Source organism: Aphelocoma coerulescens (assembly GCF_041296385.1).
Source record: "Aphelocoma coerulescens isolate FSJ_1873_10779 chromosome Z unlocalized genomic scaffold, UR_Acoe_1.0 ChrZ, whole genome shotgun sequence".
NCBI lineage: Eukaryota > Metazoa > Chordata > Aves > Passeriformes > Corvidae > Aphelocoma > Aphelocoma coerulescens.
Window position 1 is genome coordinate 44,754,468 of NW_027184085.1, and position 26,677 is coordinate 44,781,144.

The 26,677-nt window shown below is 38.4% G+C and overlaps 1 protein-coding gene across 1 annotated transcript in view; it reads left to right on the top strand.

Annotated features, from left to right (window-relative positions):
* Positions 1-26,677, top strand: part of LOC138103208 (E3 ubiquitin-protein ligase KCMF1) — a 46,305-nt gene that overhangs the window by 9,856 nt on the left and 9,772 nt on the right. Inside the window, exons 2-3 of the mRNA XM_069001334.1 lie at positions 13,045-13,212; positions 20,280-20,419. Coding sequence (XP_068857435.1) covers positions 13,045-13,212; positions 20,280-20,419 — 308 coding nt within the window. The remainder of the gene's footprint in view (positions 1-13,044; positions 13,213-20,279; positions 20,420-26,677) is intronic.

Consider the following 26,677-nt stretch of genomic DNA (forward strand, 5'->3'; position numbering starts at 1 on the left):
CAAATAATTCTGGTAAGAATCAACATTCAGTTTTACTGGAAATATATTTTTGCATATTTACCTCTATGTGTATATGTATTAGCTGTGCATACTCAGAAATCATTGTTACCTGGGATCAATTTTAAACTGCTGTGAGTCTTGATTAGAAACCCTTGTCAGTTGGACTTTCTTTCATGATAGAATGAAATTAACTCTGAAGAAATCTGTGATTTGGGCGCAAAGGCTTTTCTGTGCTCAAGATACTATCACATCACTTCTACTCAACAAAGCAAATGTTTTAATTAATTCAAATATTTACATATGCTTTTAATGTAGGCAGTAATGCTGAGATGTGCCTAACAGAAATCGCATCATGTACAGCTGTTATGTGCATATCATGCTGAGGTGTGGGTTATATCTGCAAGTGGAAAATCTCTGTGGCGAGAAGCAACTTATGGGCTGATGAAGTGGGTCTGTGAGAGCAACTTCACCAAGAGTAATAGTGCTGGAACAAAGGTCACTTCTGGACTGACAAATGTGGCACTGCAGCTCATTAGTTTAACTTTTTCAGAAAATTTGTGTTAACCCAACATTTCAGTTCAGATCTACTTGAAAAGTTTTGTGTGGCTTATTGTCATTTACTAAGTTTAGAAGTGAGATCTGTGCCAAGTAAAAATTGTGAGGCAACATCACAGAAGCCTTGAATTGTGTATCAGAGCACCAAAGTTTCTTCTGACTTTGTCTTTACTTTCTGAGAGTAAATAAGGCCACTAACTTCAGCCCCTGAATTATTGTTAGTACTACTTTTCACATGTCCAAAGCAGACTCTCTGAAACTAGTTGTGGAAAAGGATGTAAGTTTGGGAAAGAGATTTCAGGATACCCTTGAAGAAAGACATCTAAGCTTTGCAAAAGTAAGCTGTAGAGAATGCAGAGCTTTCTGTGTCATGACTAAGCTTTTTTCAGTCTGGATGTGCATAAGATAGTGCAGATGATTTTATTTCCATACCTGTTTCTTGCTTTCATTTGTACTGTTCTGATAAGATGAAAATGTCAGTAAGTGTAGTTTGGTCTCTGACTGTGCAGGTAGAAATCAGTTATTTCTGCTGTTAGCCACGACCTGTTGATTACACTAGTTAGATACTTCTAGTAAGTAAGAAGTAAGAAGATGGAGTAGACACTGCAGAATGTCTTGACTCAGGAGTAGGTCAGACACATTTTCCAGCTCTCTTCTCACTTGGTTATCTTAAATTTTAGAAAATTCCAAAGATGAATAAAAGCCTATTTGCCCTCCTGAATTCAGAAAGAATGGGTACTGTGATCTGCAGGTGTCTATCCTCTGAAATGCCAGGCAGGATCTGACAACAATGTTCTTATTCTGAAAGACTCTGGCGGTGAGCAGAGAAAACAGCTTGAGATTTTTGCTGTAGAAGATATGCAGATATATTCTTTGGAAGTGAAGATATACGAGTAAAGATTCATCAGAATATAAACATGTCTTTACAGTGTAGATAACTGAATAATTGACTGTTACTAGTCAAATTTGTACTGGTAGAGGTTGCTATTGATAGCATTCTTGTGCTGTTGCAAACTGCTGTCTGAAGTCTATTTGGAAGCAGAGAATCTGCAAGATGCAAACTCTCAAGTTTAACTCATGTCACATTAAAAAAAAAGAAGTATAAATGGAAACTATTAATAAGTTTTGGGTTATCTCATAGTTTGTTAGAATGTTACCCAGCTCTTAAGTATTGGAGCCAGTTACTGGGAAGTGTCATTCTTACTGTGCCTCAAAGCTCAGTTAATATCTTGTTCCTGAAAGCATTAGGAATTAAAGGAAAATTACCAGAAAGTAAAGGAATGGATTGTTGGGAATTGCATGCCAGAATACATTTATTTAGCCAGGAATGAAGTACCTCAAGGTGATCATTGAGTGAGGTGCAGGACTCCAGTCTCTAACTTTGAGGAGTACCATGATGTATCTCTTCAGAGGAAGTATTTCAGGTCATCTGCTGATGAACACTCTTGTTATGCTTTCACTAAATGTTGTGTTGAGCTTCTTCCAAACCTATTATTCCTTCCTTCTAATGTCCTTCTTCAAAGATTACCACTTTTCAAGAAAGCAGACATTTTCTTAGCTTGTGTAATAGGACATAGCATTAAATGTCCCTAATCGGTAAGATGACATTGCCTGCATGTTCTTTCGTAGTGCTGAGCATTTGGTGATCTTGGCAGTGTATAGAAAATTTAAAAGTCCACACTGTAGTATGGTTTAGTTCAGCGTAGTTTGTTCTAGTTAATTGAAAAACTCTAGAGAAGCTGCTGGGACTCAGAAATACCTCAGAAATTAGAAATTGCAGAGGAAATCTGATGATGTGTATTTAGGATGGAGCAAGCCTTAGGGTTAAAGAAGACAAAAGAAGTTGTGTGTAAATAATTGGGTCCTTTTGTTGTTGTCCTGCAACAATTGTAGGCATCTTCTAATTGTACACAAGAAAAATGGATTCACTATTGACTATACCGTAGGGTCTAAGTTACAACGTTTGCGTCTGTTACCTGTACGGAAGGATGTCTGCAAATAAAAAAAAACCCTTGCAAATCTCTTAGCTGTAAAATATATTTTATGTGGACAGCATTTCAGGTGCATTGCCATACCTCTTTCATCCTGAAAAATTTTATAGTCAGACAGAACCATGAACTTCAGGAAGGTAAAAAGTACTGAGTTGGCTTCTGAGTTTGACTGCTCTGCTGAGAGGTATGTCAGTGAAGTAAGGTAGCTGCAAACTCTGGCACATGCAGAAGAACTCGGAAGGAAAGTAGTTAATACTTATTGTGTCTTGTAATAGCTGGTGTGTTGCAAGAGTCAACAAAGAGCTCAGAAAATAACAGCTGTCTTGAAGGTGTACCAGGACTGTGGGCATCCTGTTCAGCTCAATGAGCTGAAGGTGTCTGTTCATCCATGCATCCCAGCGACATCACCTGGAAGACTGTCAAGGGAAATGGAAGGAGTATCAGGCTCATACCGCTCATTTTAGAGTTATGTATAGGCTAGGAGACTTGCAATATTTGTGGTTGCATGTTTGACACACATCAAACTTTAGAATGCAACACAGTGTACAGTGAGGCAGTCCTAAAAAACAATGTATGTGTTAAAAGAGGGTATGAATTACAGAAGATACAAGTTCGTGGATGAGTCATTTTTGCTCATAAACATTTGAGAACTTGAAGAAGCTCAACAGTTCAGTGCATGAAAACCACCTTTCTGTGTGAATTCAAGCAGAGTCCAATGGGCAGTGGAGAACAGAGCTTATAAGTTAGTCTGAAAGTGTAAACAAAAACCTTGTGCTTCCAAGAGGCAGAAATTGAAGTGAAGCAGCTAAAATACCTCTCATATGTCCACCTTCCCCTGCTTCATTATTTAGGTTTTCCTCACTAGTATCTTTGTATTACAGATTTTTTTTTTTCTAATAGGTTGTTTAAAAATGCTTTCAATGAAGATCTGTCAGATTTTTTTGTTACACATAATTTTTTCTTTATTCTTAAAATACTGTTTCATGCATTTTGTAACTGTAGCATGGCGGCTGAGCTTATAGTAGGAGGTAGTGAGACCTAAGGGGTGTTTGATCATCCCTCTCCTTTTTTCCTAAATCATGAAGTGAGGTACATTTTACCTGTTTTGATAAAATGCTGTATTGCTGACACCTGGTTTATTTTGTGGTTCAGCAAATAAAGTAAAACGTTTGAGTCTTGTTTAAGAAAATGAGCTAATTACATTAAAAGTTCTTCAGTACTGAAGACTCATGAGCTGTGATCTGCAAATTAGTGATGGGTTTTAGTGTTTAGTGATAGATTGGAAGCTCTGTAGAAAATTATGTGACATGTTATTTTCAAATAGAGTGGTTAGTAAATTATTCTTAGAAGTAAGTTGGATACATATGTGAGATGATCAGGACTGTCAGGGATATGTTCTAGAACCTAATACTTGATTGTCTTTGGTTCTTTATGCATGTGCAGTTTAAAGGGACAAGAAGAACAAAACTACAGGTAATAAAGCTCAGTGAAACTCTTCCTAATAAGGAGAACAAGGGGAAAGGTGAGGCATTTGGTATGGCTGGCAAATGGTTGTGTTGCCAATACAGGGAACATATGAGCAACATACAAGGAGCCCTGCCAAGACAATCTTGAGGATGCTGGTAGATGAGAGGCTGGACATAATCTGTGAGCCCAGAAAGCCAGTTGTATCCTGAGCTGCATCCAAAGCAGCGTGGGCAGCAGGGGAGGGAGGGGATTCTCCCCCTCTCCTCTGCTCTGCTGAGACCCCACCTGGAACACTGCATCCAGCTCTGGGGTCCCAGCACAGGAAGGACCTGTTGGAGTGAGTCCAGAGGAGGCCACCAGGTTGACTAGAGGATTTCCTTCTATGAGGAAAGGCTGAAAGAACTGGAATTTTTCAATCTGGAAAAGAGAAGGTTTTAGGGGTACCCTAATTGTGGTCTTCCAGTACCTGAAGGGAGCCTACAAGAAAGTTGGAGAGGGACTTTTTGCAGGGGCATGTAGTGACAGAGCAAGGGAGAATGCCTTCAAACTGAAAGAGGATGGGTTTGGGTTAGATGTTAAAATTCTTTTGCAGATGGTGAGGCACTGGACCAGGTTGTCCAGGGAAGCTGTGGATGCCCCATCCCTGGAAGTGTTTAAGGCCAGTTTGGATGGGGCTTGGAGCAACCTGGTCTAGTGAAAGGTGTCCCTGCCCGTACCAGGGATATTGGATCTAGGTGAACTTTAAGGTCCCTTCCAACCCAGATCATTATATGATTGTTTGAATTAGGAAAGTAGTCTATGCCATGAAGAATTGGAAAGAAGAGGAGGGAGGAACAGAACAAGCTCAAAGCCTGATCGAAGTAGACATGAAACCTTCTTTGCTTTAGGTTACTGTGTTTCCCACAGTGCTCTACTTAGCCTTCCCAACATAAGCGTTTGTAGTTTCTGGAGACATGTTATCAGCCTGAGAAGCAGTTCTATATAACAAAAAAGTGGGAGAAGGAGTTGCCAAGGCAGTCTGTTTATGTTCAGAGTAAGAACAATGCTTTGAGAAAGCCCAGGATAGAATATTTCAACTACTTACATGAATATGTTGTAGGATTTTAACCTCCTATTGCCCCTCTGTGTTGTGTTCAGAGACTTATTTATTTTTACAAGTTACTAGACCTCTTGTGGTGTTAAGGAAAGATAAATTATTTTTATGATATTGTGATGCCATTCAAAATGGTAATTTTGAAGGTAGTCTTTAAGTTTGAAGCTGTTTTTGTGCTCCTCTCTATGACGAGTTGGCTGGGAGGAATCTAGGTGTGACTGCCTTGTATTAGGCATTGCTGCTTTCTTCAATGATGAGAAGAACCATTTGATTTTATATCCCTCCCTCTTCCAACTGCTTTCTAGTTGTGTTTTCATGACCTGAAAAGTGTGTATTTCCAGACCACTTAATGCAAGTCTTTTAAGTCTGAGCTATTACGAGACATATAATTCACAAAGCATTACGACTAGAGCTAAAGCACTTGCTGCATGCAGACTTTTTGTGTCTCTCACTTCCAGCTCCTTGGTTTCCTAGCCAGTATTGCCTACTTTCTGCATTGTTACCTATGATAAGTCTTGCCTTCTCCCCATCCCACAGGGTGGGAAAAGCTTGCCATGTTTGCTTGTTTAGGTAATGTTTAAAAGGATCAGGAGTGAGTTTAATAGTGCAAAAGGAGGTAAAGCTGAATGTGTATTCCTTACACCAGAGCTATGTCTAAGGTGTACGTAAATAGTTAATTTCGGCTAAGCTTCTCTTAGCCTCTGCCAAGTGTTGTGGGGGTTTTTTTCTTATCTGCCTGGAACAGTGGCTCACAGAAAAAGCATTCTTCAAGCATGTTTACTTCTCTGTTCAACTAGTCTGTACTGCTCAGTTGTCTCCCAAGCCTGGTGGGACATGTGTCTTATTCTCCTTGTGTGTTTTTCCCTTTTTATGCCACTCTTCCTAAATAATGGTAATCCAAAGTGCACAAAGGTTTATTTTCTGAGGAAATGATATCTTAATTCTTTTAGGGCTCAACAGAGAAGTACCTGTTCTTTTGTTTAATTTCTTTTTAGGATTTTAGTGTTTTCTTCATGTTTCCTATGCCTGTAAAACTCACTTGTGTGTGATGTACTTTTCCCCCAGCCCAATTTTCTTTTAGCTGGTGCTTGCCTGAGCAAGCATCCTGAAACAAACTCAGGAATGTGGTTGTGTCCTATTGAGTGAGAAACTTTGCCATTGATTTTACTAGATACAGGATGTAGCTTAGTACTGTTACTGTTATTTTCTTGCCCTGGAGCTGTTTGTAGCTTTCTCAGTTTAAGTATTTTTCTGTTAATAGAATTCACATTCTGTTTGCCATTTTCCAGATTAACAGAGTTGTTAAATAAAATCATGTCTGGTGCCAGTTCCTTTGCCACACTACAGACTTCATGTGCTCCATTGCAATCTGTTTATTTTTAATGTATTTACAGTACTTTAGCAGGTTTTTGTGTTGTAATGGTTTTGATGGTCAAATTAAATTATATTAATGGAATGATAAGAGACATGTGAGATAGCATCAAATATTAAATTGGAAATCCAAATTGACTTGATCAGAAATCCTGCATGATTTCTGCATAGATCTGGGCATGTTTTGCAAGTGCTTACTAATCAGTTGTTCCTGATGCCCTAGATGACTGAAACTGTTGTGCGTATAACTTCCACAACCTGGGATGTGAAAGCAGAAATAGAAAAACTTCTTTTTGCAGCAGGCTGGCTGAGGCTTTGGATCAAGTCTGAAACTTGCTGGGCCAGCTGTACTGTTCAATTCTTTGTTTTTACACCAGGGTAATGATTGTCCCCCCTCTCAGCACTGCTGAAGCCATGCCTCAAGTATTGCGTTCAGTTGTCTCTTCACTTTAAAAAGGACATCGAGGTGCTGGCATGTGTCCAGAGGAGGGCAACAAGGCTTGCAAAAAAGTCCAGAAAATATGGAATGACTGAAGGAGCTGGGTTTGTTTAGTCTTGAGGAAGCTCAGGGGGGACATCATCACTCTCTACAACTACCCGAAAGGAGGTTGTAGTGAGATGGAGGTTGGTCTCTTTCAACGTGCCTGCAGTGAGAGGACAAGAGGAAATGGCCTGCTCCTGGGACAGGGAAGATTCAAATTAGATATTAGAAAAAAAATTTTTGGGTGGTCAGGAATTGGAATAGTTTGCCCAGGGGTGTAGTGGAGCCAGGTATCCAAGAGGCATCTGGATCTGTCACTGGGTGATACGGTTTAGTTGTTTAGAGATTACAGTGGTATTGCTGAGTGGACAGTTGGATTTGATGATCTTAAAGGTCTTTTCCAACCTTTATGATTCTGTGAGTCTAAGTATCAGGCAAGTGGGCTTCATGAAAATTATTGACAACAGAGAGGTTAGGTGTCTGTTTCTACTTCAGACTCCAGAGAGGAAGGAGGAGTGCAGTGAAGAAAGCAAAAGCCTTCATAGGCCCGTTCCCTCTCTTTCCTCCTCTTTTTTTTCCCCATGTCCAAGTCAACAACATCTCTATCCGCAACTTCAATCCTGCCAGTTCTTTTCAGTCTGGTTACTTCTTTTTCCACTTTGCTCTAAGAGGGTCCTGCATGTTTGGCCATGTTGCGTACATGCTGTGTGAGGAGACAGAGTGTTTTTGGTTTTCTCAAGGGTTTACTGTGTGAATTTTCTGTTCAGTACTTGTAGCTGCAAGGGTGAAGAAATAGGTTCTATGTTGTAGGTGTCTTTAATGTTTGTTTTCACAGTCTGCTTTAGTAAACATGAGGAAAAGTAAACAAAAATGAATGTTCTTAGATTTGGTTGATTTTTCTGGTGAAATGTTCACAGAAACAGCAGAAGTTCTTAGAATTTGACCTGTCAAACCGGGCAGTAGTCTGCATTAAGAAATAAGTCTATTGAAGTAAGAAACAATTGGCATTTCTTCTTTATTAAGTATTATCAAATGGCATTTATTTTCCTATCTTCAGTCTTGGAAACAACTGAACTGCATAAATAGAATATCTTAAGGTTTGGACGTGCTGTGTCGCATGTAGACTATAGATGAGATAGTTAATGTCAAGCAGATTTATTTAAAACTGAACAAACCCAGAACAATCATATGAAAGAGCATCTTACACTATCAGATGCATTTAAAAAGGACTATTACTTACGATCTTCAAAATATAGAAATGAAATGCAGTATACAGATTGCAACCATTTGTACCTCGAAAGAGGTGGTACAACATTTTAAGTTTCACTTGCATGCTTAAGTTGGGGTTTTTGAAAGGTAGAAACCTTGAAGTTTGTCCAGTCCCCTGAAATTCAGTGGTACTCTTGCATGTAATACTTTCAGTCTTTAGAAGGGTGAATCCTTTCAGTACTTTATGTAAGTTAGGAAGAAATTCTGAAATAACTGGCATTTTCTTTCCGGAGAAGAAACCATTGATGGGCTAATTTTGTATTTGTGTTGTACATTAAAGAAATACAGTGATCCTCCCCTCTGAGCACTGATGAATGAAAAACAATACCTAAATTGGCTGGAAGGTTGGGTTTTGGATGTTGAGCTGCTGACAGGAATGCTAACTGCTGATAACTACCCATGAAATTAGTGTCTTCCACTGTATTGCTAAGAGGAGGAAATTAATTTAATTCTCAGGAATAGCAGAATGACTAAATATTCTTCTCTGGAGCTAATTGTTGTTTTCACTGTTTGAATACTTCACATATTGGCTTCATATGTGTTTAAAATGTTTTCTAATGACTGGTATTTTCTTGAAAGGTGTTGTTTAATTTTTAGAAATTTCTAAGTATTGATAAAGTTCATTGCCTCATTTTGCGGCTGAAATGTATTTCAGCATCTCTGTATAGCTAATCTTTCACCATATGCTCTTTATAAGACAAAAAAGATGCTGGGTTTCCTACAGTTTCTCAGGTAATTTTGTCTGGCTCAGATTACTGGGCTTTTAATATCATTATTATTCTGATTGCCCTTAGTTTCTGAGGACACCAAGTAGGGGAAAAAACCTTTGCTTTTTTTACAAATGTGTGTCTATCCAAGGCAGTAATGGCTTGCAACACTAAGGACACTTTCACTGATGTTACCTCATAGCTTTGCTTGTAATCATAAAAATTAATCCTGAGGTATATAGTATTTGAACCACATGTTTTTTTCAGTGTTATTCTCTCCATTATGAATCCAGATTATGTGCTGTCTTTGGTGTATCTGTTAAACCCAGGACCAGTTGCATTCATTTTCGTTAATTTCCAGCAAAACAGTTCAGTGTCATAAAATCAAATTATGCTTGGCTATCAGGATCAAAATATAAAATGTGTTGGGGAAGATAATTGTTTTGACTTTTTCTTTTTTCCTCGAATCACTCAACAAATCATTCAAATCATTCAATGTGCTACATGTAAAATGCTGAAATAATTGACCTGGATTAAAAGAACCTGTGGGCTCGATAAAAATGTAGTAAGACTTTTGTATTGAAGGGGTAAAACATACTTTATTGGAGGGACTGTTAGATGTGTCCTGACTCACTTCACTCAAAGTGTGAAGCTGGAGAAATTGAGAGTTGATACTGCAAGGGAATACTTCTGAAGAAACTTTCAGAACCTGGTATTTGTTAGTTGAAGGTGAACCACAGGCTTTTAGCACAATGCTGTCCTCTGGTGGAATAATGTTGCACTAGAGCATTTTACACGGAGCAGAAGAGTTTTAATTAGATCTATGTTATGCAGTATATGTTGGTACTTGTGTCGCAGTAACATAATAGAACAAAATTTGAGGATGCATCCAAATCATCTGTGATGTAATGTAATCTGTAACTAAAATAGATATTTCTTACTCTTACCATTCCAAGCCAATGTTTTCCTTAAGGTTAATCAGAAGTTCTCATTGAGCAGCAAGTCATTTGGGGTTAACAGGATTTCATTCTATGATTCTTCTAAAAGTTGATAGTAACAGTTCTTTCAAGTCAGAAGTGTATTTAAATAGTTGTCACAGATTGTTCATACTTTTCTTTTGGTTGGTTCTGTGCTTTTGTTCCTTGCTTTCATGTGGTCCGTAGTCTTTAGACTGTGGGGTATTTTTGTCAAAACCAGTGATTAATGTGGATGCATCCTGTTTAATCTGACAGTCTTGAGTCTGTAACATACCTGCCATACTTGGAAATGTAGGTAAATGCAGGGAAATGTTGGATAGACACATACTGAAAGATAGGCTGTGCTAAATAAAGTATGTTATCTTCGAGTGTTTGAGGTTTGTGCAGAATGAACTTTCGGAATTTCAGTTGATGTAAAGATTAAAGTGTAAAAGATTTAAATCAAAAGCTTTCGTTATAGTAGAAAGAATAAGGTGGGATGAAATTAACTTGCTTATTTCACTTTCTAGATCACATGTTGGGTAGGTAGTTGAGGTTTTGGCAGCCAAGTAATAGGCTTGAAGAGGAGTAGGAAGAACTGTCAGGCCTGACTTTGCTCAGACTGTTTTAAAAAGGGAAAAATCAGTAATATAATTTCTGGAAAATAAATCCTGCTGGATTCAGGGGAAGGTCTGGGGATTTAAGCATGTGTTTAATGCCTAAATTTTGATTTAATAATTTTCCCTTTTGCAGTTTTCATTCTCTGCTATAGAAAAGGATATAGGAGTAACCTGATACATCCCTTGCTGCCAGCCTGTTCCTCAAAGGGAAGGATGTGGTAGTTGTTGTAAAATACCAACTTTAAAGGATGCAGAAAAAATGCTGTCTCTAGAACATTGCTACTCTCTTGGTCTGACTTAACCAGCCATAGAGATGTGTTATGCTAATACTAGTTTTTCTGTTTGAATCAAATTGTAGATGTTCTAATAATTGATCATAAGTAACAAAGTTCATCTGTTATTTGAAGACCTGGTAGATTCTCACTGCAAATGTTCTAAAATTTTAAATACAGACATTTTTGTGATTTACGTTGATGACTGAATTTCCCCACAGTTAATATCACATCATATATAGAGGTTACAGTTTGGAGTAATATGGAGAAGTATTGACGTGAAGAAAACATGTAAATCAGAGCTTCTTAAAAATGTCTATCTTCAAGTAGGAATGATGTAAATGTTTGAGAGAAAACATGACAGGAGTTTGTTGCAAAGGGTCTTACATCTGCATTAAATCAGTTGTTTTGAGCTTAAATGAAAAGAGTGGGAAAAAATACTACTTTCTGGAGAAGCATGGGTTAGTACTCCATTTGGAAAGCTGCTAGTGTCTGACATAGATTCTAGGTTAAACTAGTTTGCTTATTTCAATGTGATGTCTAACGTGCTGATCAGCTGTTTTCTAGAAAGTTTAGTAGGCAACAAAAAGACTTGCAGTGCTGCCAGTAGCTGCTAAGTGTTGTGTGTGCAGCATCAATTGTTGGGAAGATCTGCGTGCTGCATAGGTAGAATTTTGTGGGTCTCTGTGTGGGAGGAAAAAAGCAAACACACCAACTGAAGCAGTCAAATTCAGTTTACAGAGTTAGCAAGCAAGTGTTCTGAGAAGTTAGCCTGCTGTCAGCATCCACATCATCAGATTGTTAAAAATCCTTCAGGGTTTATCGATGAAACTTCAGGAAAAAGAAAGTTAAGTGAGAAAGGCGGTTTTTTTCATTTTTTCTTTTTTAAGCCAACCAAACCAACTTTGAAGACGCTAACATGGTCATCCTCAAAACCGAGTTCGGCTATTAACAAAGATTCTGGAGATATTTTCTTCTAATACGCTGTTCCATGTAGAGGGCTGATTGCAGAATACATATGCAGTGAGATGAATAAAAAACAGGTTCAGTATTCACATAAGCACCGTGATTAGACCTTAGAAGCTAATAGTGCTTCAGGCTGTCCCGATAGATGGAGAAACTAAAGGCAAAAGTGATAAAATAATTTTGCTCCCTGTTGATCTAACTGTAGTGATGCAATTGTTGGAACAAGTAGGGGAGATTCAAAAGTAATTGCTTATCAATGTGTTTCTGAATTACTTGTGGTAGTGCTTCTGCTCAGATGCTATAGAGTGGAGTAGTAAAAAAAAAAAAAAAATGCAAAAAAATTCTGTAACTCACACCAGAACAACTAGGTTTAAAAAATAGAGATATGGTTAATGTGACTCTTGTTCTGGCAGTTTGCTCTAAAATTGTCTGTGCTTTTACCAAACTGTGAAGAAGAAATCTTAACTGTTGCTGAAAGAGGATGTTGATCCAAATCCTGCCTTGGGTTGTACACACTGGTTTCTTTCGTGAAGGCCCTTAATTTGCTGCTGCGGTTGAAAAATGTTCGTGTTAGCCTTCACAGATTACAAGACAATGTCACTTCTGCACTTAACTAGGCAACCCAGAGAGAACTGAAACAATACAGAGAAAAATGAAAACTTTTTCAAGCTATAAAGCCTTTCTCAGACACACATGCAGTGTGGCTACTTTACATAGCAAAGCATGAGCTTAAGGGAGAAATAGAATGGAGAGAACTGATGCAGCCTAAATTAAAAAAACGTAGAAAAACATCCTAATTTCTACCACACATGAAATGTCAGGGATGGCTATGGTGTTATTCAGAATTAACATATTAGGAAGTGTTGAATTAAAGGCTGGAAAGCTAGTACATTTTTGCTAGTGGTTGATTTGGTTGTTGTTTTTCTTTCCTCTTGATCAGCCATTATACAATTTACCTTTTAAAAGTGGCACAATTCCTGATTGAATAGTTAAAATACCAGTCAATACTAATGGGTAAAGGTGTCTGTAGGAACGTGGAGCTGAAGAGCTTTTATAACTTAACCTGTTATTATTTCAGGTGCTTGAGTCTGCTTTACTTAAAGAATTCAAGATTCTAATTTTGGGAGAGCAGTGTCTTTTAAAGACACAAATGCATTATAAATCGAGTCTCATGTCAGCTGCACATGTCAGACATGGTTGGCTCTTTTTAGTTACTGAGAGGCAATAGCAACAAATCTTCCTCATAAAAAATAAGTGCATTTGTTGCTGTCTTAAAGCAATTTTATTTGTTTACAGGTGTCAGCTGTGATGCATGTTTAAAAGGAAATTTTCGAGGTCGCCGATACAAGTGTTTAATTTGCTACGATTACGATCTGTGTGCAACTTGTTATGAAAGTGGTGCAACGACAACAAGGCATACAACTGACCATCCAATGCAGTGCATACTAACAAGAGTAGATTTTGGTAAGTGATAATTTCAAACTCCAGTAATTTGTTGCTGTGTTTTGTCTACAAACATAATGCTGATTTTTGTGTTTCTACTTATTAATCACTTCTCCGATTAGTGCGCTAAAAGTAAGGGCCAAGTTCTTGTGTTCTAATAAGCAGGCATGTTTTCTTCTCTAGAAGAACTGATTTTTTTTTTTTTTTTAACTGCTGCACATGTATTTCTGATTTTTTTTAAATTTTGGTCTGATAACAGCAAATTATCAGACTAATAAATATACTTAGTAACAGTGACTACTGTTAAAAGTGCCACGGTCTACAGGCAGAAAAAAAATCCTAGTGACATTTTGTAGGAAGGTTGTTCATTGGTGGCTTATGTGAAACTGCAAGTACAAGAAAGGTGGTGATGGGCTGCATTGAGAGATTAGTAGTAAGGACTAGCATGTAGTCTTTTTAGAATTCCTTTGTAGATGTACTAGTCTAAGAATTATTTCTAACTGTAAAGTCTTGTCAATATTTAGAACAAATAATTTTTCTTGTGTCCTATCCAGTTTGATGTTTCTGTTGCATCATACTTGAAACAGGTTGTAACTTGTGAGAAATGATTTTGTGACAATCCACTGCTCTACAATGTTGCTGATCCTGGACATGTATTTTCTTTTGATGTCAAACACATGGGACTAGCATTTCAGTATTTTTTCCTAGTGATTGCACCTGTAATCTTCGTTTTTTAAATCTTTTAAATATGATGATTTCTCAAAAGATGAAGTCCTAACTTCTCTACCTTTTTGATTATAACAGTAGTAAAATTTATACTTTATTGGTTTAAAGTTTAGAGAATAGCTGTATACAGAAACATGCAGTTTCTTAAAACAACCTTTATATGAAGATGTCTTCAATTTTCTTTTAATTCTCAGGGCTCCTCTTGCCCTGAGACTGCCTGATCATGACTTCAGAAATCCAGGCCATGGGAGTCCGTGATTTGAAAGGAAATAATTTAGTGCATTATCAAAAATACATGCCCCTATTTTAACTTACGTGTTTCTTGTCAGGCTTTTGTTTTTTCCTCTGTGTACAGTATTGGGGATTGAGGTCTCTGTTTGAAATGCACAGTTGAAACTTCTTAACCTGTTATCAGCAGTTATTTTTTGATATTAAACATGGGATAAAAGGACAGCATTGCTTTAAGTACTAAATACTAATCACAGGGGTAAGAAAACTGAAACATAGTAATATTATAAGTCAAAGATTTTGGTGTACTGCAATGAGAACTTGTTCTAAACTATACTTTTTTTTTTTAATGCCTATAATGAGAAACTAGGAATGACTACAAATTTTTTTTTGTTTCTTGCAACTTGGGTACTTCTCTTCTGGAAATCTTTGATAAATATACCTTTGGCTTAATGCCTTTTATGTATGTATTTTGTAGAGACACAGAGGGGTTATTTTCTACTATTTTGAGTATGCCTGAAGAATACAGATAGGTGGAAGAAGGTTCACAGTGAAGTGTTGAGATGGGTAATAGGATTTGAAGGACAACTTCTATATTGCTTGGTGTTTATGCTCTTTATTCTCTAAATGGGAATAAAAAAACAAGGTCTATAAATTTAATATGGCTTGCTATCCAAGCATTGCTCCCACAGAGCTAGTATCAGGAAACAAAATACTGCAGCTCAGCTCTACAGTAAGACTCCTGTTTTGATAACTGTTCAGAACAAGAATGTCACCAAATTATGAGCCACAGCAAAGTCTGATGGCACCTAGTTACTACTGACCTTGTAAGCTTATAGAATGGAGAATGAAATGGGAAAATTGAAAAATAATATATTCCTTAGAGTTCAGGAAGATCTGTGGCATCCTTCCTAAAATGTTTTGATTTTAGAGTTCCCTGTAGAATACACGTAAAGGCACGTACCTTACAATATTGAACAGATGCTTAAAGAAATTGGTGACTTTTCAAAGGGCCTTGTGTGGCCAAGAAGATCATGTGACTTTGAGGAACATGCAAAAAATTAGGAGCTAAGAAATGTTAAGTTTAGTTAGAAAATCAGTAGTGGTAGAAGTAGTCTAAAATTACCTGATTTGGGGTTGTCAGGATAGTTTTATTACTGGATATTAAAAATCACCAAGGTTAGATATTAATGGCTGAGAAGAAAATAATCTCAGGGCAACTAAGTGGTATTGTTGTGGTTTATCCCCAGCCATCAGCCAAGCCCCACACAGCTACTTACTCACTCCCCACCAGCGGAATCAGGGAGAGAATTGGAAGGGTAAAAGCTGAAAATTCCTGGCTTGAGACAAAGGCAGTTTGGAAAGCAAAAACTGTGCACACAAGCAAAGCAGAACAAGGAATTCATTCAGTGCTTCCCACAGGCAGGCAGGTGGTCAGACATCTCTGGAGAGCAGGGCCCCATCATGCCTAATGGTGACTTGGGAAGACAAACAACAAGACTCCAAATGTCCCCTGTTCCTCCTTCTTCCCCCCTTCATATACTTAATATCCGGAGTGTGGTGTCATATGGTCCAGAATGTCCCTTTGGTCAGTTGGGGTGACCTGTCCTGGCTGTGTCTCCTCCCAATCTCCCATTCACCCCAACTTCCTCGCCATTGTAGCACTAGCAGCGCAAAAAGCAGAAAAGGTCTTGGCTCTGCGTAAGCCCTGCTCAGCAATAACAAAAACATCTTGATATTATCAGCCCTGTGTTCAACACAAATCCAGAAGATAGCCCTGTACTTCACACTGTAAAGAAAGTTAACTCTATCCCAGCTGAAACCAGCACAAGCGCAGAACTGACGAAGTCTTCAGTTGTTTCCTGGTGATGTGGGAAGTCAAATGAGAGTGTTTGTAATGTATGACAGTATGAGTGGGGAATTTCTTAAGTAAGGAAGATGTCACTAGAAAAACAAACCAGAAGGCTGTTAGTGTAGCTGGGTGTGTGAATTGTAGTGTACTTGGCTGTTGACAAACTTCAGTACTGTTATCTATAGGCAGGTTTGTTTCAAAGATATGAAAATATTTTAAAAGCCGTAAACTTACAGTTTTTCTTATGATATGGAGGAAAGTGGACAGGTAGTGAAAGATGAGTATTTTATCAAGGAAAAGGAAACAGAGTGGGTAATCCATCTCTTACAAATCTGATGCAAGCACTTCAGAGGAAGTCACTGTCATTTTTCTGATTTTAAAAGTGCACATGGGGATCAACAAGTCATTTGCCCAAAATCTGTCTGCTACTGATGAAAAGGAGCCTGTACTATTGAATCCCACCACCACTGGCCATCACCGTCTAGGTGGGGGTATCTGTGGAGTTCATTTAAGTACTCTGCCTGAAGCTGCGACCAAGTTGTTTGTGGTGGATAGCTGACCACATGGATGATCCTTTCAGTATAGAAAAAGTCATATATTGTTTACTACTGTGAAAGTTATGATCAGTTTTTAGAGTTCCTAGGTACTGTAATAATGTTGCAGAACATACTGCAAGAAGATGGGACTTTTTCAGGTACTCTGAAGGTTGTTGTCATCTTGACACATTTTAATTTTTTTTCCTTCAAAGTCAGACTAATAAAGGAGCCAGTGTGAGAACACTGAAGGCAAGTTAAAAGCTCTAGTGTTTTCTGGTTGTGCATGTTCACTCTTGCAAGCATCTGGTTGCCATATTTATCTTTCAGGAGTCAGCATATGACCTAGTACTAATTTTGAAGCAAGATGGGATCCAGAACAATGGCAGTGCTGTTGTTCCTCAGGCCCCACAAGAGATACTGGAAAAAATGCTTCAACACACACCAAGAGTGATATGCTTCTGTAAGAGGGACAGAGCTTATTATAAAGTATGAAGTCTCTTATGTAATGAGAAGTGGTCTTTAAAGCACAAATCCAATTAGTGTATTTCAGAGGGGTGAAAGAGTAGAATTGTAATAGGCCTGTAAAGAATAGGAATGTGCTTACCAGGCAGCCACTGTACTTTTGTGCTCTTTGTAGATCAATTTGTCAGGACAATGGAGAAGTTCACCGGGAATTTCCTAGTTTTCTTTTTCCTAAAAGAGCATTTTAAACTCTTAGGATGCTTTAGGGTCTAAGCATGTGGGTTGCCCATTACTACATCATTTTAAAGTGCCTATACTGACAAAGAAAGTAAGACAAATTGTTCATAGGGTTCTCTGCCAAAATCATATTGTGTTACTTTCATTGAAGTACAGAACCTACCTTCGTTCAGAAGTGCCTTCGCTTGTCAGCTAAGATGCTTGTGTGGCAGAAGATCCTGCCACTTTTTGAGCCCAATTCCTAAGCAGAGGGAGCTGATTAAATAATGGGTACCTTAATAATGTGTGGTGTGAGATTGTCTGGATTCACCAGAATTCAGCTTGAGACTTTGTGGGTTTTTTGGTTTGTTTGGGGTTTTTTTCACACACTAGAACAAGATGTGTTTGCTAAATGTGTATCATGCTAAGTCTGAGCATCATAGTTTGTTTGGAACAGGGCTCTGGAGCAGCTTTGAGGGTAATATGTATGGCTGTTTGATAAGTAATACAAGAACATACATACCTTGTCTTGTTAAGTGGTGTGTTGCCACCATTTGGTTTCTTTAAGCATTGAAAAAAAAAAAATACACTACAACTTGTGTCATACCAACATTTTTGTCTATATGTATATATCACATTGAAAATGCATTACTTATATAAAGAAAAGTGAAACTAAAATTCCTTACTGCTGTGTACCCTTGTAAAGAATTACATCGTAACAAAAGGTACAGGCTGTTAGAAAATGTAATCCTGAATGAGATTTCTCTTTGACAGATAGAATTTTATCTAAGGAATTCTGTGTTACTTCTGTTTTCTCACTAACCTCCTACCAATTTTAAGAATGTGCTAGTTAGATTTAAGTATTAAGTATACATTTAACTTTTGTAGCTATAGATGGATAAAAAAGCAAAATTGCTAATATTTTTGTTTGCATTTTCACATTTAATTCAGGTTGTTTTCTTGGTGTTTTTTCCCCACCAAGGAAAAGCTATAACGTCTAAATACTGTTGTGCTTGAAAACTGACTTCATAAACTACTGTTGGGTCCTCATCAGACAGTGTTCTGATCTTTCCACTCCTTTGTATTCTTCCCCTAATTGATAAGGCATATGGGTCATAAATCTTATCCTAGAGGGATGCAATTGAATCTGGTTTTACTTTTGTACTCAATAACCTTGTCTTCCTAGACATCTTGAACAGAGGGCTTTAGAGGTCCAGAGGAGTTTGAAGAATTATGGACTCCTCCTTTTCTCTCTGAAATGAACCAAAATTTTAATACCTGAGAGATTTCTTTGTGGTCAGAAGAGATAGTTCTTCAGTCATGGGCACATTGCATTCTAAGCTGGATGATTTGTAAATGGAAACAGTAGCACAGTTGTAGGTTCCTTCACTTCTGCAGCTGTGGAGGCACAGTGTTTTCATTTCTTCCCATGTTACCTCTAATTCTTAATTAAATTCATTAACAAAGGACCCCTTGCTTGTCAAGAACATGACTGTTCATAAATTTTAGGATTTTTTATGTCCTTGTAGACATTAAAAAAAACAGATAAAACAGATAGAGAAATACCCATTCAGTACCTTCAGTGCTCAAAACAGACACAAAGATTCATAAGATCACTTAATTACCAACCTTTTTTTTTTTACTTAAATTTTCCTTTTAATTAAAACCTATATGGTGATCTGTATTTCACGTTAGAAAACAGATTTTGATTGTAATAGGTGTAGAGAGATTAAAGTCGAAGAGGAAAAAAGAAGGGAGGTACAAATTTACGAAGGAAAAATATCTGGATTTGCCAGATACATATGTAACTTCTACACATTTTTTAATATTTCTTTTCCCAGGGGAAGGCATATTTGTTTGGCATTCTCATGTATGTTTGATGTATATTACAAGAAAGATGTGGAAGGAGGTTTGAGTGGGAGAACATGCCAGAGGTATAATCAAAAGACTGCAAAGAACTCCAACTTTTATTATATTAGTGAATAAATGTTTTGTTTTGTATTCTTTGAAAACAAGGAACAACACAGGATTTGACAGTCTTGTCAAACCTCCCCCCCTTTGTGATAGAACTATGTGTGCTGCTAAAATTCTTGACATCTGGATTGAGCTAACAGTGTATCTAAGGAGAAGATACTTCTATGTGCATACTTATGTATTTCCAGCTCTCTTCAGATGAGTTGTGGCCCTGTGCCCTTTGCCCAGGTGTGAGGTTGGAATGGGTACTGTTGCCTTACTTGAAAATATGTTCATTCGTTCTCAATGAGTTTTATAGGTAGAGGTTTTTAGGCAATATGATATTTAAGAGGGGGGTGTGTTTGTTTTTGTTTTTATATTGATGTGAGTGAGAAGCTTATTCATGTTTCCTGTAGAATACAAAATACGTGCAGAGGATAAGAGAGAATAACGTTCTCTCCTTGCATAGTTTGATAAATTTTCATCTTAGGTTTGGGGAACTTCTATGTTAGCAACTAAAAGGTACCTACTTTTCATCAATGATGCAGAAGTGCTCACATTCAACACACCTAAAAGTTGCAGCTGGTGTGTAACAGGTACCCAAATTCCTTTTGCACTATCAAACTTTTATGTTATATATTTGAGACACTTCCAAAACTATTTACTGCAAAGCAGTGGTTCAACTATGGTATAAATACTGACATTTGGTGTCACTGAGGACTTCTGAAATTTGATCGAAATTTGAGGTCTTTTCAAGAGTTCAGCTTCTGAAATTTCATCTTATGGTTGAAAAATACCATAGTTGACCCTGTATGTTGGATAAGAACAGTGGTGGAAAAGTGAAAGTTTGGCAGTGTCAGCAGCATCATGATGGAAGTCTTTTTTCATAGTAAATGCTAGAAAACTAAGTTATATGTGCTAGTGAAAATGAAGTATTAGTCTCTGATTTTTTTATCAGTAACTGAACCCCTCCTGAATATAGTTATTTCAATGAAAAAACAGATTAATTTAGTAGGGATTATAATGAAGTACATTTGTAAACAGAGGTTGATGTGAACAAAATTAATGATGATACTACTTTGAAGTAACCTCTATTTAATCTCTTTCTGTTTCAGACTTGTACTATGGTGGAGAAGCTTTCTCTGTAGAGCAGCCACAGTCTTTCACTTGTCCTTATTGTGGGAAAATGGGTTATACGGAAACATCTCTTCAAGAACATGTTACTTCTGAGCATGCAGAAACATCAACAGAAGTGGTAAGGAGCCTCAGAGCTTGCTTTCATGGTGGAAATATATTTTAAATAGTCTCATTTCTGAAAAATTGTCTTTCTGTTCTTTCCTGAGGCATGTATTCATTTAAGTGCTTTGTCAGAAGACAAAGTACCTATGTTTGAGAATGACATCAAAATTCTTCTGTGATTTTTGGATATCATAATATAATGAGCTTGGTTCCTTCTTTTAGAGTTTCTGCTTGTTGTCGTAATATAAAGGCCGCCTAAACATAGGAGATTGTTATATTGTAAGACAAAATTTAGGAAGTTCTCATGGTTATTCTGTCTAGCTGTGTCTCCCTTTTCACAGTTAGTATGTAATTGTTCTGCAAGTATACAGCTCTGCTGGTTTTTTATAACTGTAAGAGAGAGGAAGACATGCAGGTAGTTTGTTGTGTTTTCTAATAGCTTTTTTAATTAACCTCTTATTTTTTATGCAGCGGGATTTTAAAATTGTTTTAAAACTATTCCTGTCAAAGCAAGGGGTTTCCCCCAATCCATAACCAGTAGGACACTAAATGGGATTTTAAACGCTCTTCTTAAACAAGTTTCAACATAAATACTTCAATTGGAGATGTTAACTCCTGATATCTTGATTGACCTTGGGAGGAGGAGAAACTGGGTTAGCAGAATGACATGGAGGGTGCTATTCTCTGGTTAACTGTTTTACCATAGACCCCAAGGAAGAAAGTGATACTTGAAGTGGATTACTCGTCCCTAATATACTGTGAACAAATCAGTTATAAATAGATTCTCTATTCTAATTTTCTAGTTTTCTTTTCTTCTGCAGAAAGTTGAATGAATGAAAGTTAATGAATGACTCTTCAAACCTAATAAGGAGCTTGGGTGAAGAGGTGATGTGGAAAGGTGTTAAGATCTTTCTTAAAAACACAGGAAGTGAAAAGGTTTACTTCACAATCAATTGCACTGTGGTATAATTATTTAACTCTCTGACACACTGCAACTTTTACAGTCTCTCTGAGTTTTTCTTAAACTTTGCAACTTTTACACATAGTGTCAACCACTGAAAGTTCTGCGTTTGGATGACTTTATTTTGTTTGGTGGCTTTGTATTGCAATTCTGATTTGGACCACTTGATGTCAGCGATATGTTCCTGACACAGTGTCCATAGATCCTGGGTTTTTAAAGCTGAGATGCCCTTGTTTGCAGTTGTGACTTCCAGAACTCTGCACATAAAGCCTGAATCTGTGATTCTTGACACCTGCTACTCTGGTGAATCCTGAAAGAGTTAAATGTGTAAAAAAAATCCCACAAAATTTTCCTTTTTATGCATCAGTCTGCAACACTGCTGTATCATTGTTCCAAACAATGATAAAGGGCAATATTTTTTAAATATGAGTGTTACTGTTTGTGCTAAGTTTTGAATCTGGCTTTTGTGATAAAAGCTTAGTATGCATGCACATAAAATTGTTTGGGTACTGTACCCTTACTGAGATAGTGAAGGGAAAATACTATGGATTCTAAATGTTTGTAGTTACAGGCTTTCAAACAATTATTTGTGTTTACTGAGCTTGTAGCCATTGGAGTATCTCCTTCCAAAGATGTGTTTTGTTTTAGACATGTATTTTTAGGGATTTAAGGGAACTTTACATTCCCAGTTTTTCAAGGAACAAGCCAAAGAATTTTTGGTCTGTTAAATTTTGCCATTTTTATATTCAGAGTGATGCAGATAAGAAGTTTACTTTCTGCTGATTTTTCTCACTTATAGGCACTGGTAAGTACAACAATGTTACGTATCTGCAGGCAGGAATCACAGACTGAATGAGGTTGAAAGGGATCTCTGGAGGTTATCTTGAGCAGGGTCACATACAGCTGGTTGCTCAGGACCATGTCCAGACAGTTCTTTAATAGTGACTCCACTAATAGTGACTCCACAGTTAATTCTCTGGTTAACTTGTGCCGGTGCTTGGTGATCCTCACAGTGAGAAACATTTCAGTGTTTCCTAATGTTTATGAGGAAGCTCATATGTTTGAATTTGTGCCCACGGTCTCTCATCCTGTTGCTGCATGGCTCCATCATCCTTTCAAGTTCCCTTCAGGTATTCATGGACATTCATAAGGTACATCCCCCATTAGCCTGCCCTTCTCCAGGCTGAAGAGTTCCATCTTTGTCAGCCTTTCCTCCATTCCCGAAATCATCTTTGTATCCTCTTACTGAGCTCTTTTCAGTGCGTGCATGTCTCTCATACATGCAGAGCTGGGAACTGGGCACTGGTGCTGGATGAAGGCGAAGGGTCACAACCCTTGACCTGCTGGCAGCTCTCTGTTCAGTGGAGCCCAGAACACCACTGGCTTTCTTTGCCACAAGAGCACACTGCTGTCTTGTGGTCCACCCGGACCCCAGGTCCTTTGCTGCAAAGCTGTGTTCCATATGACTGGCCTCCAGTGTGTGCTGGTTCCTGGGGTTGTACCTGCCCAGGTGCAGGACTTTGTACTTCCCCTTCATAAGGTTCCTGTTGTCCCATTTCTTCAGTTTTTTAAGGTCTCTCCAAAGGGCCACACAGCTCCCTGGCATATCAGCCACTCCTCATAGTTTTGTGTAATCAGCAGAATTCCCACTAATCACCACCCTCTGAGCCCAGCTGTTGAGACACACTCTCTGCTTATCCAGCCTGAGCATCAACAACTTCTCTTTGAGAATCCTGTGAGAGGCAGTGTCAGTGGTCTTACTTGAGGTCCGGGTAGGAAGTTTCCCCTACTCTTCAGTCATCTACCAGGCCAGACACTTCAGCACTGAAGTTTATCAAGCATGCCTTCCCCTTTGTGAAGCCAGTGCTGACTACTATTGATTATTTTCTTGTCTTTAATGTGCCTGAAAGTGGTTAACAATAGCTTCCTCACTTTCCCAGGGATCAAAGCAAGATGACCAGCCTGTAGTTCCCTAGGTCCTCCTCTTACTTGCCTGTCTTTAAGATGGGAGTGAAATTTGCTTTACTCTGGTCCTCAGGCATCTCACGCAGTCCCCGTGATTGTTCAAAGATTGAGAGGAGGGAGCCTCACAATGGCATCTGCCGGCTCCCTCAGCACCTCTTGGTGCATCACACCATCACAGCCTGTGGATTTAAGTATTCCAGTTCACATAAGTATTCTGCAGAGTAATCCTCTTCCAGGAGGGGAATGTCTTCACTGCTCCAGACTTTCTCCCTGCTCTGTGGGGCCTGGAGTGGCAAAAGACCAGTCTTGCCAGTAAAGACTATAGCAAAGGAGGCATTTGTTACTTCAACTTCTTCTGTGTCCCGTGTAACTAGGCCTCACATCTTTTGAGCAATGGGCTTGCATTTTCCCTGGTTATCTTTTTATTTCCTATGCACTTCTAGAAGCCCTTCTTGTTACCTTGGACATTAATTGCCTGACACAGTTCCATTTAGGCTTTAGCTTTGCTTACATTGCCCTGTGATGCTCAGATAATGCTTATGTATCCCTCCAGGTTTACCCTAGGAGGGTAACCTCTGTATTGGGGTTTTTTTTGTGTTTGAGTTTGTCCAAAAGTGTCTTGATCATTTATGTAGGCCTCCTGGCATTTTTGCCTGACTTTGTGTTCATTGGGATGGAGAACTCTTGAGTTTGGAGGGGAGTGGTCTCTCAATATTAATAGGCTTTCTTGGGGCCCCTTTACTCTCCAGGTTCTTACACCATGGGACTCCTCCAAGCAGTTATTTTGAGGCCAGAGTATGCTTTGCTGAGGTCCAGGGTCATGAGCTTGTTTTTCATCTTCTTCCCTGCCCTCAGGATCTCGAACTGCACCATGTCAAGGTCACTGCAGCCAAGGCTTTCTTTGACCTTCACATCCTGACTGATATCCTCCTTGCTGGTAATTATGAAGTCCCATATAGCACCTTTGCTTGTGTGTTCCTTTGTCACTTGGAGAAACCCCGAGTGTACTCCAGGAGCCTTCTGGATTGCAGTCACACTGTGTTGTCCTTCCAACAGATTCTGGGGTGGTTGAAGACCTCCATGAGGATCAGGTCCTGCAAGTGTGAGGCAGCTGCTCTATGTCTCTAGAGGGCCTGATCTGTTTCTCCCTCCTGGTCAGGTGGCCTGTAGTAGACAACCCCTATAACATCACCTTTGCCTGTTCTCTTTTTAATTCCAACATGTAAGGTCTCCATCAGGTCATCTTCCATCCAGACAGCACTTCTAATGCACCCCAGCTGCTCTCTCACTTAAAGAGCAAGCCGCCCTTCCTGTTCAAAGAGCCCCCTTCCTCTTCTAAAGAACCAGTATTTCTTCACCCATATAATGTCCAGGGACAGTGGTTAGAGTTGTAAGGCAGAGGAGTCTGGGAATCAATATGATGATTGTTTTTGTTGGTGTTGGGGGTTCAGGTTAGTTGGACTGGCCCAGATAAAATTCAGTGTTCAATTAGAAGTCTTGCTAGCATTGTAAATGAAAAAATATTTAGGAGACTTCATCAAATACCATCTCTTCAGTCTTGTTTCAGAACAAAGATTCAAATTTTCTGCTATTACATTGCACTGCAAAAGCTTTCTCACTTTTGGGAAGACAGTAACTAGGCTTCTTGGTACATGAATTGTAAGCACTAGGTTGTTGATACTTTGAGGATAAAACTGGGGAGAGCTTTTTCTGCAGTAATGAAATGGACAATCTGAGACAGTCTCAGTGTCCCTGTTCGTCCCAGTGACTCTTGTTGAGGTTACAGAAGTGCTGTCACTTAAAGTGGTTACTTTGTATGTAAATGGGGAGGTAGTGGTAATACATGCACAGTCTGGAAACTGGCAGGTGTTGTATGAGTGGGATTGACTTAGGCCTTTAGAGTCATCATTCAGGGTTGCATGGCGATTTCCTAATACAAATGCTCATAAATTTAAGAGAAAATTCTGACAACATTTGCCTTTCATCTGCACTGATTGTTCATGCATGTTATAATTAATAATGATTTTTAGCTGTGTCATGCTTAATAAGTGATCCAGCAGTCTTTGTTGTTTGTGATTCTGTCAGAGCTTATGCTTAACTAAATTGCTGTTCGTGTGTAACAGTACTGGAATAACTTTCCTTAGTCAATAGTTCTTGAAAGTTTAGTTGATACTTTGAATTTGGGTTGGGGTACTTCAGTTCCTACTTACTCACTATTCATTATAACCTTTTCTTAGCTGATATTTTTCTGAGGATTGAGTATATTCACAAATATGGGCAGTTCGTTACACCTTTTTCATGTTAACAAAGAATTTTCTGATGTTTTCCTGCTTTCCAGGAGTGGGTTGTTCTTTTTACATTGGGTTTCTGCTTCCTCAGAGTAGCTTAAATAAAAGATTGCTTTGAAAGCGTTGTGTACCCTTCTGTTAGAAGATTAAGCAGCTGTAATGAAGTTTAGGGAATTCAGAACTATCTGTCCAATACACATCCATTCCTATATCCCTACAGGATAGCTATATGATATGTTGGCATAGGTGAGTATTTGTTACATTATGCTGTAATAAGATGTACCATGTAGTGCACTTGTTTGGCTTCTGTAGAGGTGAAAAATCTGTGGAGAGAAATGCTGAACATTAAAAATACAAGGGAAGGAGTTGTAGCAAAAAGCTTTTAAAATGCCTGGTTTTCTTTTCAGAACTGGCCACTAAAATTAAAGTGGAATTAGATGCAGCAGCTCCTGTCAAAAGCAGCTGAGATTTTATAGTAAACTTCAAGACCTTGTTCTCACCTCCATGAGAGTCCAACAGATGTGTGTTCTTTTATACAAGTGTTCTTGATGCTTGTGGTCTTTTGACATCTACATTCATCGGCTTAAGTATGCACATGAAATAAAAATGGAAGATGCCATTTGTAGAGTCATTCAAAGAACAAGTCATAATTATGGCGATAGTAGTGGTAATGTTTGCCTGCTTAGTTAACTGTATTTTGGTTTAAAAAACAACCAAAAACCATGAGGGGGGCGGGAGAACCAAACAAAATCAGAGAGAGACCTCAGTACCTTCTCTCGAAATACTGTTGTGGAGGGGTATGGAGATTAGCCCTTCTCTGCCAAGTCTGCACTTCCTGGGTGGTGTGGTCTCAGCTTGATACTTAGCAAATATGGGCAGTTTGGTTCTGATTCCTTTGCTGCGATGAATGTCAAGGAGGCAAATAACATTCCTGTATGATTAGACTTGACTGACTGGGGCAGAATTGGCATGCAAATACTAATTTTCAAGACATTGCAAATTGAATTTGAGAATCCTAGCTCTGGTTTTCACAGTATTCTGAAATTCATAAAGTAAAAGG